The sequence below is a fragment of the Scophthalmus maximus genome, chromosome 8, assembly GCF_022379125.1.
Source record: "Scophthalmus maximus strain ysfricsl-2021 chromosome 8, ASM2237912v1, whole genome shotgun sequence".
Classification (NCBI taxonomy): domain Eukaryota; kingdom Metazoa; phylum Chordata; class Actinopteri; order Pleuronectiformes; family Scophthalmidae; genus Scophthalmus; species Scophthalmus maximus.
The window spans coordinates 15575987-15589425 of NC_061522.1; the positions used below are offsets into that span (position 1 = coordinate 15575987).

The 13439-nt window shown below is 41.4% G+C and overlaps 1 protein-coding gene across 1 annotated transcript in view; it reads right to left on the reverse strand.

Moving 5' to 3' along the window:
• The window catches only part of tusc3 (tumor suppressor candidate 3), a 58693-nt gene extending 49587 nt beyond the window's left edge, over nt 1-9106 (reverse strand). Inside the window, exon 1 of the mRNA XM_035637344.2 lies at nt 8834-9106. Within this exon, the coding sequence (XP_035493237.1) occupies nt 8834-9085 (252 nt within the window). The 5' untranslated portion in view covers nt 9086-9106. The remainder of the gene's footprint in view (nt 1-8833) is intronic.
• Nucleotides 9107-13439: the final 4333 nt, after the last annotated feature.

Below are 13439 nucleotides of genomic sequence, written 5' to 3' on the forward strand. Positions count from 1 at the left end.
AATAACAGTTAAATGTATTGAGTAAGTGACTGAAATCCTGAGTTAGTAAATTACTGACTCGATGGGTAACCAGGCAAAAGCAATAGAGAGAAAGCCATTTCAGGAGGATAATGTTCCTTTACCTCTGATTAACCGCAATGAGAAATGAATGTTCGCAACAACAAGGACACACCCTCCACTCCTCTCAGATTTAACTGGGCTGGCCCAGTGATTAACCTCAGAAATGCCAGGAAGGTAAGGGACAAGGGTAGGGGAGAAGAAACCAAAAAGACGAGGGGAGGACCAGGTAAAATAGGCAATGGGAAAAAAGAAAAGAGAAATCATTTCATGACGCCACATGATTATAGAAATGTGTGAAGGGGTGTGCAGAGAAGGGTGGTTGAAGGGAAAAAAATACAGAGGAGGTGACACTGGAGGGGAAAGGCGTGGATAAGGAGACAAAGGATGGGAGATATAAATCCTTTAGCCACTCACAAAATTAGTTATAGAAGCGTTTGAAGGGGAAGGGAAAAAAAGGAAGGGGAGCAGGAGGAATAACAGAGGAGGAAAATGACTTGCGAACACGGGCCATCCGTCATTGGGAAAGCAGGCCTGACACTACTGCATCAATAATTCAGATGACTCCGGCTAATGAGCAAGATCCAAACAAATCACCCCTGAATTCACTGGGAGAACATTGAAACATTTCACTGAGAAAATATGGCACCATCATGGCTGCTTTTTAGCTGCAGTTTGGCCTATACTGGCAACACACGAGGGAAAGGGAGGTTTGATACAATATTCATCTCTCTTCAACTCAGATTCACATTTATTTTCCTGAGAAAAAGGGGAGAGATAGAATCAACCAGGACTGGGCCTTGGCGAGCAAGCGTAAAAGACGGAAACCAGAGGAGGCACATTTGAGAAAAGACAAAAGTACAAGCAGAAATTTTAAAAGACTGCGATAAAGTACAGTAATAGAATCTGTCGTCTCAATGAGAGCGCTGTCAGTGGAAACAGCCAGAGTGCAGTAGACAGATAGAAATGCAAAGACAATCCCAGATAGGGCTATTTGGTAGGTCTAAGCCTAAATCAAACCCAGTATGGTGTCTGGCATTGAAAAGATGAATAGATCTAAAACATACTTACACAAATGCAGGTGCAAACATTGGAAACAACTTTGTACTCGAGCCTGACTGAACGATATGTTGATATATATATATATATTTAGGAAAAAAATTGCGAAAAAATTATGACTTCCTAAGATATCATTATCAAACCCTTATGATTAAGACGAACCAAGTATATAGAAATTCATTCATTCATTCATCGTCTACCGCTTTATCCATTTAAGGGTCGCGGGGGCTGGAGCCAATCCCAGCTAACTTTGGGCGAGAGGCGGGGTACACCCTGGACAGGTCGCCAGCCTATCACAGGGCCACATACAGAGACGGACAACCATTCACTCTCACATTCACACCTACGGTCAATTTAGAGTCTCCAATGAACCTAACCCCATTCTGCATGTCTTTGGACTGTGGGAGGAAGCCGGAGAACCCGGAGAGAACCCACGCATACACGGGGAGAACATGCAAACTCCACACAGAAAGGCCCTGGCTGAACCGGGATTTGAACCCAGAACCTTCTTGCTGTGAGGCGAAGGTGCTAACCACTACACCACCGTGCAGCCCGTATATAGAAATTGAATTTAGAAAAAAAAAAAAAAAAATCTGTCCTTGTTTATTCTATAAAACAAAAGTTTCCATATCCGCAAGCATAAACACAGATACCGATATGTCTGTGAAACGCCCATATCACCCCATATTATTGGCCAATCATTATATCGGTCAGGCTCTACTTTGTTCTCCCTAACTCTCCACATTGACATAATTTAGCATGGGATAATATTAACACTATAATCCTCTTTTCTTGAAAACAAGCACTTATTTATTGATATTTATATCTACTTACTTTCCCCAAAGTGACTTCTAACTGAGGGTTAACACTAGCTTTCAGTTTAGCAGGAGGCATTGAAGAAAAAACTAAGTGCTAAAACCATTCAACAACATCAAGTGTAGGCGTGTCAGAGGTGTTAGGAGAGGAGGTGCTCTTGAAAGAGTTGTCTATTCAAGAGGTTCTTAAAGACAGAGAGGGACGCCCCCTGCCGTGATCATTGAGTAGCTTGTCCCACCGTCAGGGAACCACAGACGATAACAGTCTGTACAGTGATTGCCTTATGTGCAGGGATGCCAATGTCGGACGAAGTGGAGAGGACCGCATTGGCCAAGAAGGAGCACGAGTCCATATGATTGAGTTCAAGTAGATGGATGCAGGCCCAGAAGTCGCCCTGAAGCATGAGTTCATGACTTGAATTTGATTCTGGCAGCCATGGGGGTCAATGACCAGTGACATGTGCCCTTTTAGGCTGATTGGAGACCAGATATGTCGCTGCATTCTGCACCATCTGTAAGGGTTTGCTTGTAAGGAAGTCTGTCAGAGTGGCAATGCAGTAGTCGAGGCGAGAGATAACCATCGCCTATATCAAGAGCTGGGTGGCAAACGGAGTAATGTGTTGTATAGTGTGTGTGCGGTGTGTGTGTTTGTGTGTGTGTGTGTGTGTGTCTCGTGTGAGGGAGAGAGAGTAGGAGAGAGCAAAGCCAGGAGGGGCTGAGCGAATCAATGCGCTACACGCAGCTTTACACTGAAATAAGATTTTTCTAATTCGAGGAAAAAAATTGAAAATCAATATGCAGTGGTCAGCGTTAATCTTGTGGTGGTGACCACTACGGAGTCAATAAATCAAGTGTAAAAATACGTTTGGTTCGTGATGAAAGCTGAGTAGGAGGACAGAGGACGTACTCCACTCATTTTGTCAGTCAGACATTGCAGTATTTCAGAAAATTTGTATAACTAATATTTTCATCAGATTAACATATTTTGAACTGATAAATCTGTATTAATAGCATAAATAAAAAATATGTCGAACACAAAATATGCAGTAATGGAGCAAATTATTGCAATCCATGTGCAGAATGTATTAACAGTGAATTTTTGGTTTATTTTCCAAAGAAGATCTCAGACAGAATAGTCATTACATAGTGTTTAGACTTCATAAGCCCCATTCTAAACTCAGCAAGTGGCTAGGGTTATGCCCTGAAGGGCCTCGCTAGTAGTTTATTGGGCCTCTGAGTGCAGAGGTAGCAGGCTCTTATTATTCTGATCCACTTATTAGAGTGGTCCCTGGGTGTGGTAAAGCCCACTATGTTGCAATCTCTATCTCTCTGTAGATATACAACTCTCTAGATATATAACTCTCTTTGCCTCAGACTCACTGCCCGGGACTTTCTGCTCCCTTTACCTCCCCTGACTCCATGTGCCTCGGTGTAGGAAGTGCTTACATTGGTCCTTTCATTGTGCTGTGGTCAGCCTTAAGACGGAAACGCAACACAGGATAGACTGTAATATCTAGCAGAGCTGGGGTGATGAACGAGGGAGTATTGAAGGGATATAAATATTTGTTTCTCTCTCCATGACTATTTCTTCCATTCCCCCAAGGGGCACATAGCAGGATTTAAAAAGGCAGGGGTCCAGCACTGCTGCCCCAACTTATTTATAATTTCTTTGACTTTATTTCTTTCTTCCTTTGTTACCGTCTGTCAAACTCTTGATACATAACTTTATCCTAAACTTGTGTGTCGACCATTAACTAAACTCTGTCAGTCTGAAGCTGAATATGTGATTCCTACTGCTCTTTCATGTACAGACTTACTGATGAGGATTTCTTATCTCATACATTTGTCACATTTCTTCAACTTTTTTTGGAGTCCGATTTTATTCTACAACCAGAATGGTTTAAAACAACAGTAACTCTTGGATTACTAGAAGGCTTGTATTGTGAAGGCAACATTAAATTATCCAACAAGGGCAAACTCCTTGCTATCTGATAGATTTATTTAAATCCAAACAACAAAAAGTCCTACATTGCATCAATACCAATTCCAAACGGCATCAGTGTTCCGAAGTCAAAAGTGCAATCTGATTTCTCTCAACCTTTTCCATTTAGGTAGATGAAAATGCATTTAGTGTGTCAATGAAATAAAGGCATTGTCCCCACTATCATGTAGCTGTCATTTCTAACTACATATATTTAGCTCATTATTAATTTATTATACTGTTAGACTAGCCAAATAATCATTATAAATATCAACTAACTGGTGAACAAGGGAGAGCAAATGGGACAGTACAAACACATAAATATACAGCGCTTCGAAATACTAACTTGAGATTTAAATACTGATTTAACTGGTTTCCATATACTCCAGAAAAAGCCTTTATTATAACTTTTAGCCAATGTTACCCAGCCCTGCAGCTTAGAGTCAGAGAATATGGTGGCCTGGCCAAGATGAAGGGCAATGAGGGAGAGTCGAAGTTGCTGAGATGAATACAAAGTGCTGCTTCACCATTTTGTCCATTTTCAGCTAAATAAGATCTTCCTCTGCCTCCTCCACGTCCTCTGCCATGGCCCCAGGCAGGCAACTGGGAAAGTACATTTCTCACATTATAACTCCTAAATATCTCTCCTGTGGCTCATTGGAAGTATGTCTCTCTGTGTGTGTGAGTGTGTGGGTCGGCCTGTCTGTCTTCCTGTGTAAGTGTGTGTGGCTCCTGTATACTACTTGGAACAGACTCCTCACACTCAGATCTTTCAGACCAGATCTGTAGGATTTAGTGACATCTAGCGCTGAGCTCTCAGATTGCAATTAACCCCTTCCCTTACCCCCTCCCTTTCCAAGTGTTTAGGAAAACATACAGTAGCCTTCAGGTTACGTAAGAACACAAAAAGTCACCTCTAGAGTCTGCATTTTGGCATTTGTAGAATCATGTCAGTGCGACATGGCAGACTCAGGGAAGAAGGGCCCACTTCTAATGTCAACATAAAAGGCACATTTTAGTGTAACAAAAACAAAAAATTATTAAATTCAGGTGATTATACACTCATGAAAACATATTTAAGAATATTATATACCATTTCCACCTATAGATCCCCCAAATGTTACTAGGGTGGGGTACAGTAGTCGTTACCATTAAGGGTACTGACGGAATTATGGCGATTCTTGTACCGATTCAATGAAAAAAAAAAAATGGTGCAAAGTTTGAATAACCGGGGCACTCTCAGTTACGGAATGACTGATTTACACCAATTTCGCAGATCAGTGAGTAGAGGTAATACACCTAATGTGACTACAGTACACTGTGAGTCAGGGCAATGGCAAGCTGAAGGCGGTCAGAAGGGTGTTGTTTGTTATTTCAATGCAGACAAATGTTGATGCTGTTTTTTAAAATGCACACTGTTAAGCTGGCCAGTGCAACACATATAGTCTGAGGAAACCCAGCAGCCCCAGCTAACGTTAGCATATCTGAGAAGTTGAGCCCTTCATGGACAATGAAACAATAAGTGAGTCATCGACATTTTCAGGTAATCAATCAGCTAATTAGAAATAAGTTGTTGTTGGCATTCACTTAGTAAATTTACTAGATTCAGCCATTGTCTGCATCGAATATTACCCTACCTAAAATCCTGACACTGGTCCTTTAGCTCAAAATATGTTTGAGTCAGATGTCTCAATGTCAGAGAAGAAAACTAATAATAGCTGAATGAATTTCTGATGGGTAAGTGATTGAGAAATTATTTTTCTGTTGCTCTCTAGATAATGTAGAGGTGTCATTGAGCTGGTCAGTGACTAATAGCAGACTGTGTCTATGAGGGACTGTTGTGTGGTGCATGAGTATGTATGTATGTATGTGTGTATGTAAAGGAAAGCATTGAAGAAAATCAGCACTGATATTAGCAAAACCTGGATAAAAAGGTAAAAAAAAAATATATGCATCCATTAACAATAGTGAAACAGAGTATTAAACTCCTATTTACAGCTATTACAGAAGATGTAATTTGGTTTAATTCATCAACAGACAATATTTTTCCAACAAAGCATTGATACAGAGATACACTTTAAGTAGAATGCTCCTCAATAGAACATAGTAAGAAAATATATATATATAAAGATGTAAATATACTGGAAAATCATACCAACTAGCATCAGCTCTTTGTGTTTTACTTTGAAAATGTGACGTATATGAACACGTCACATTTTCAGAACAAAAATTATTCATATGCCTTTTGATTTTACATAATCATTCAAAATGAAAATGTTCCCTATACAGTTAATAAGAAAATAGATGTGGCTGAGTGTTTACAGCAAACTGCAGGGGGAATCTGTCAGTCTCAATTATTCATCCTTTCCCTTCACTCACTCAAATGGTTTTCCATCATTGGCAAAACTGTCCATTTATTCATCAATTTAATCTTCCACTCAGCTTTATACATTCATTCCTTGACATAGTAAATCATCTATTCATTTGTTTATTCAAATATTTGTTCACCTGTCATGTACTGCATTTGTCCATGCATTCCTATGTATTCATTCCACAATTTCTCCACTCAATCAATTTTCTATTCATATGCTAAATGGGCTGACAGGAAAGGTGCCGATGAAGCATTGCAACAGTAAAGTTACAACACCACTCTGTGACGCTGTACAAAGCCCTTGTGCAATAGCGAGATATAAAAACAAACAAAGGCTGCATGCCCACTACATGTCATGCTATATCACTGTTGGCTAACAGCATGCTTTGCTATGAAGATGTACAAATGTAGTGTTGACCCTAGATTTTTTTAATTTAAAAAACAGACGAGGGATGATGGAGAAGGAAAGCACGGCAGCATAATTCTTCGTTCTTCAAAGTATGTTTCTTGAGACTCTCATATGCACAGTAACAACATTGAATGCAGACACTCGCACTGCTTCAGGGCCGAGCAGCGCAAGCAATGCACTTGCATTTGCGAACTGACTGAGAACTGTAAAAACAAAGAAATAAAATGCATTGCTAAATTCAGTCCAAGTAGGCTCTAGTTTGCACTGAACCAATGTTGTCCATGGAAAAAATAAATAAATAAATCACATGATCCACTCATCAGGGCAGTCCTGCTGTGACCTGCTTCATAAGCCAGAGATAAATTGGCTTCAGAAAGTGAAATATTAATTGGGCGCAGCATTAATTGACTCTCAGTTCAGATACTGAGGTTGGAAAGATACTGAGATTCAATAAGCTCCAATGCTGAGGATCTTTAAGCTATTCAGTGCAGAAGACATTCAGCTGCAGCTTCTCATTCTTAGCTGGTGCTAAGCGTCGCTTTCAGTGGTTAAAAAGACAAACATTGCTGGTGGTGTGTCACGGTAACTTGATTAAACTTGGCTGTTGTACGTGTGTGTTCTCTCAGCAGGGCACTTTAGCTGTCAGTACTCGTCAAAGAGCGTTCGTGAGGGGAGAACCTCCTCTCTGTAACATCGCCGCAAAACCAAAAGTCAAATTAACACGCTTTTATTCAGATCCAACAAATCCCCCAGAGACGTCAGGTCTTGTTTATAGTGGATTGCGTCATATCACTGCCTGCGTTGGCATCTCCCAATTGAACATTCATTCATATCATATCAATTATTTAATCTTTTTATCTTTATATTTTAGAACCATGACCTACAGTATTTGGAATCTAATAAAAAAACAAAGTGTGTGGGATTCAGTAGTCAAATACACAGGCTACTCTAAAGTATGGTGTTGGTGCTGTGTGTGTGTGTGTGTGTGTGTGTGTGTGTGTGTGTGTGTGTGTGTGTGTGTGTGTTTTCACGCTGCAAAGTCCAACAATATAATAACCTTATTCTAGGAAAGTTGTATTTTAAAATAAGGCAGACTCCAAAAGGCAGGACTCACCACCACGGACCACATGCTAGTACAACCTGAATGAAATATAGTGTCTTCAGTCATTTTCGGAAGATGCTTGGACACATGAACAAATCATCATATAATCATCACAAAACTTGCCCCCCCCCCCCCCCCCCCCCCCCCCCCCCCGTTTAATCATCACAACATGCATATTCACTTCCACAGACTGGGTAACAGATTCCATCTCTTCTGGGCCTCCTGTACTAAATAGCACACACGCACGTTGCCGTGACACTGCAGGCAGAAAACCTATCACCCTAACATATCACAGGGGACCTCATTAACAACATCCCCAACGGCATGTGTCACTTCACTCAGTACAAAGGCAGGTGGGAGGAATCTGCACGTGACCAAACAGACCTGTCAGACCACTGACAAATGGTCAGGTCGAGGAAGCGACACACAACAGTTCCGCCTCAATGTCCGTCCCTGGAACACGCCGACTACGACCTCGATGAAGTGACCACCACACCCCGTCTTGTAGTGACACAGCAGTGGGGAAGTGCGGCTGCGACGGAACCTCAATGCAGCTAGCGAGTAGCTAGCAGGTAGCTAGCGAGTAGCTAGCAGGTAGCTAGCAGGCATTTAGGGCTATTGTGCTTCTTGCTAGCATCGTCTAATGTTACGGTCACGCTACCGAGAAGCAGAACACAGCCCTTCCTGCACGTACACATTTCAAAATAAAACTCTGGTTGGCGATAATGCAGTAACGTTTTGAAGTAGCGAAGCTGGTCGCGTGAAGAAAGCGAGCAAAGCTTTGTCACAACACAAAAAGCTTGATTTTTTTTGTTGTTGTTGTTGTTCTTGAAAGACCACTTGTAAGCAATGCATCCTTTTTCATTTTTACATCTCAACAGTAGCAAGTGTTGTTTCCCACCTCGACGGACTTCCTGTTCATTCCGACTAACCCTTTCTACCTTGACGCACAACCGGCAGGTTCAACCTGTACACCCCTTTCATTAAACAGCACAACAGGATTCGTCGAAAAGCTCGTCCCACACGGTCGGAGCGTTACCTCCTTTTTCTTCTGTCCTCCCCCGGGCGGCAGACAGAGCAGCAGCAGGAAGAACACAGGCAGGACGCTCAGGCTGGCGAAGGTTTTAGCCGAGACAGTCGCCATGACGGAAGGATGCTCTGACTGGGAGACGTGTCTCTGCCAGCGGATTGGATTCTGAGTCGTCCAATCAGCGTGAAGACGTTCGGAGCGCCGAAGCCTCTGGGACTTGTAGTTTTTGTGCCTGGCAGCAAAGGCCGTTATACTAAACATAGTACCATAAAAGAGTACAGTGTATTCTGACAGTAACACACTATACATTTGGCAGACTACTGGCAACTACTAACGCCACATTAATAACAGCCTGGTGTTTACAGATGAGTAACAATAATGCACTGACAAAATACTTTGTCACTTAACAAGTTGTCCTGACCTAAACAGTGTGGCTGACAAAAAAAAACAGTTATCTGTTGACCTCATTCTGATCTGTACAGAAACAGAATAAGCCAAAAATAATTTTAATAATTGCAGCAAAAAGTTTTCGTCAATTATGATTGACTCGGTTGATTTGATTGTATAATTAGATGGCTGATTGGCCCGACCTATTTAAAAAATGTGTTCCGCGGTCCATGAAATGAATATATATAATCTGTGGCTGGATCCCAAAGCAGAAACCACTACATTATGTTGGCTCAACCTGTTTCCTAACCAAACTTTTAGTGATTTCTTAATAACATAAAAGCTGACAGAAAACAATTTTATTCAACATGCTGCCATTTTTTTGTTTAATTCATTTAGAATTTTTTTTTTCAACTGTGAATGTGTTTCAGTCTCAGAACAAGTGACTGGGTGAATCATTTCTCCCCCATTGAGATACTGGTCTGCAGTTGGGCCTACCATTTACCAAAAGTGTAAACGAATATGACATGTGAACTGAGGACTGCAGAGTTTGACTCTGTTTCTCTCGCTCATATGTTCTGGAGAGGGTGAGTTTGTCACAGACACTTGACACAGTTAATAGAGAGGGACAAATGATTTATGTGAAACCGCTGGGGTGACTTGTCTCCCGGTCTCTCCATGAAATTACACCTAAGCAATTTGTGACAAATGAAATGAAGTACAATAACCTTGCAATAAATATTACCAGCATAAAGATTTGCACACTCGGGGCACTGGGGACTATGGCTCTTTTTATGTATTTGATACTGTAGTTGGCCCAGAGTGTGGTTTAAAATGTAGTTTTCTTTGTTGTATTCACTCTCAATGAATTGTGCAAAAGAGCTTCATGTCTATTTTCAGACAATAGAAAATTTGGTCCAGTAATTTTCCGGAGTTTGCCTTCTACATACGAAGAACGCGGCAGGAGATGCTGACCCGTTCACTTTAACAGGAACATTCCCAGAACATTCTGGGGTATCTGGGTAGAGCACGAAGGAGATTGATGGTTAGTTAGATTGCATGCATACTAGCATGGCACACCCTCAATAGCAAAATATCACTTTCAGGTGGTACAGAGTGTTGAGGATGCACTAATGTACATGTTCAAAGCCTTTAAGAAACAAAAAACAAACGTGAACAAAAACATTTTTGTAAATCAATGATTAGTTCCTCTTGGAACTTGCTGTATACAAAACAAGAATGCAAAATATCCATCAAAAGTTGTGCTGGACATTCTCATCAATGTAGGTATGTGCTAATGTTTAACCTCAGGAACAGGGTACAAAAAAAAATATCTATATAACAGGACATTGAGGTAGATATTATGTTAGATGGCAGTTTGTTAGCTGATATGTCACAGCAAAGCAGGCAGTGAGAATGAAACCCTCCAGCAGTGGAGCGAAAAGGGGGACTGTAATGACCCAGTAATAGATGTGTAAATGGCTTGTGCAAGGTCTAATGACCTGCTGTAAGAAATGTAAACAAACACGCAACACTGGACCATTGCATTACAATCACAAAGAGTTGCAACACTTGTGAACGCAAAACTAAATATTAATTAGACAAGCACACAAATGAACAGAAGAATTATTAACAGTGAGGGTGAAGGGATTATGTATGCATGTGTGTATGAAAGAGCAGACCCTAGATCATACACAAACTCTCTTCCTCTTTCTCTCTGTCATACACACACAAACACACATGCACGGCAGAAATGAAACGCATGTTGGAATATTAAAGCCAATGCACCGTGAAACAATCAGTACGTGTTGCAGTCTTGTTAAACCACAGTTCATTCGCTCTGTGGCAGATCAATCATGGAAACATTACCAGACTTGCTGGGCTTAGTTGCAAACTTTGTTAAATGATCCCTTTGTAATTGCCTCACATAGTTATTAAATAAAAGCGCTGAAGATCCTTTAAAATTTAAAGGTCACATAAATTAATGAAGTGTAGCAAAGACTGCTTCTAAGGTGAGGGACAACTATTCAGGCAACAACCAATGATTGTTTTCAGTGTTGATTAATTATGGACGATGGATTCATCTGGTAAAGGAGCTCCACAGGGGACTGTGCTGTCTCCTTCCCTGGAGTGGCACAACTCTGAATTGTGCCACTTGCAGAAGTGTTCTGACGACTCTGCAGCGGTTGGGTGTACAAGGAATGGACAGGAGGAGGAGTACAGAGCGCGCCGGTGGACGGGTTTGTGGAGTGGGCGGGAGCAATTCACCTGCCGCTGAATGTGGACAAGAATAGAGACATGGTGATCGACTTCAGGAGGAATAGGGCAGCTTCGCAGCCCCTTTTCATTCTGGGGCAGAAAGGTGGAGGACTACCATCGACAACAGACTGAACTGGAAGACCAACAATATGGCTGTATCCTAGAAAAGGATTAGCAGACTCTTCCTGAGGAAGCTTAGATCCTTTAACTTGTGCTGGAGGATGTTGGAAATGTTCTCTTGGTCTGTTGTGGCCAGCGTGCCGTTCTTCACTGTGGTCTTCTGGGGGAGCAGCATCGGAGCCAGGGACATCAACAGACTTATTAAACTGATCAAGAAAGCTGGCTCCCTAATAGGCTGCAATCTGGACACTTTTGAAGCTGTGGTGGAGAGGAGGACAATGAACAGACTGTTATCTATGATGGATAACCCTGACATCCTCTCCACCACACACTGGACAGACAGCATGGCTTCTTCTCCAAAAGACTCATTCAGCTTCGATGTCACAAAGACCCATCTATCTATCTTTCTGTCTCTCAGGGACCAGCAGTCAAAGGACAGACGAACACAGGCTTACTTCTCAAAATGGGGTTTTATTTCACCCAAAGCATTCCAAAAAAATACAAAGGAATCAAAAAAAAGCTGAACTGTATATAAATCGTTCCCATTAAAAGAGTTCAACCCAAACAAAACTATACTCAAAAATACTGCGAACGAAACATGACACTAACTCAAACAAGTGACCTGATGGGGGAGACATATATACTGACTGATCAGACAAATTTGAAACAATAGGCGGAAGTAACATAGACAACAACTAAATCTCTACACAAATAAACCCCATTCCCCCCCATGCTAATGCAGCTCTTGGTCTGGTCCAATTACTGGGCCATGGCATTTAAGTTGACTCCACCCTCAGTCACATGTTTTGCCAAACCAGGAAGGAGAATGGTGCAGCAGACAAGGTAATCAAAGACAAAGAAAACTGACTTACTACAAACGACAAAACAAATGTAAACCAAATGGGAAGCCTCATTCAGAATACAGTGTAGGGTCAAACAATAAAGAAGATACTAATTGCAAATTGACTGGTTGTGTTTGTTGATTTAAGTGACTGCAAAGAAACTATCAAAACCTGTGATAATGATGTGAGTTTGTGTCAAACCTTAAACTTGTCTTGAGCCTGAATTTTGTGTGGTGAGAATGAATGAATGTAACCATTTTTTTTTAAATTTTAACTGTGTGACTGTTGATATAAAACAGAGTAGTATGTGGAGATGAGAGTTGCTTTCAAAAAATGTTTATTTTTCCCAAATTGAGATGGTTAAAGACAGATGATATTATAGCTTAAAGTAGTGAAGGTTTACTGAATGAAATACCAGTGACATGAACTTAAACCTCAAGTTCCCTCACTCATCCTCCTTATATAGCAGGCGAAAGAATCACTAACTTTCCCTTCTCCACTCCCGACATGCCGTGTGACTCAGTAACTTGCGAGTTTCTGTCAAACTGTGCTGCATGAGGCCTTTTCTTTCTGCAGCAGGCAAAGCAAACGGCTGCACTTTGCGTTCGAGCAGAAGAATAAAGCTCTTATCTGTTCACAGCCGAGAGGAGCATCGTAAGAGGCCGAGGGGAGGAGAGCGAGACGGAGGAGCCTGTTAAAGGCGGTTACTGCCACTGCACAGACGCATCGGGGTTCCTGAGGGCCGTGGGGCAGGTAAAGTGACACGAGGATGGAAACTACAGAATACGTTAAAAAAAGAAGGGCTATAATGAAAAACGGCTCAGCCAATTAAAAAAAACAAACATCCCAGAGGAAACGTTGTTTCATGTGATAATTTTTCATGGGCTTTTTTTGTACAGCATATTGCATCCAATAGTGCTTAGCTGCCTGAGCTTTTTCACAAATAGCTGTGGCAATCAAGTCACTGAAATGAGCGTGGGGGACTCTGTTTATGTATTTGCATATCT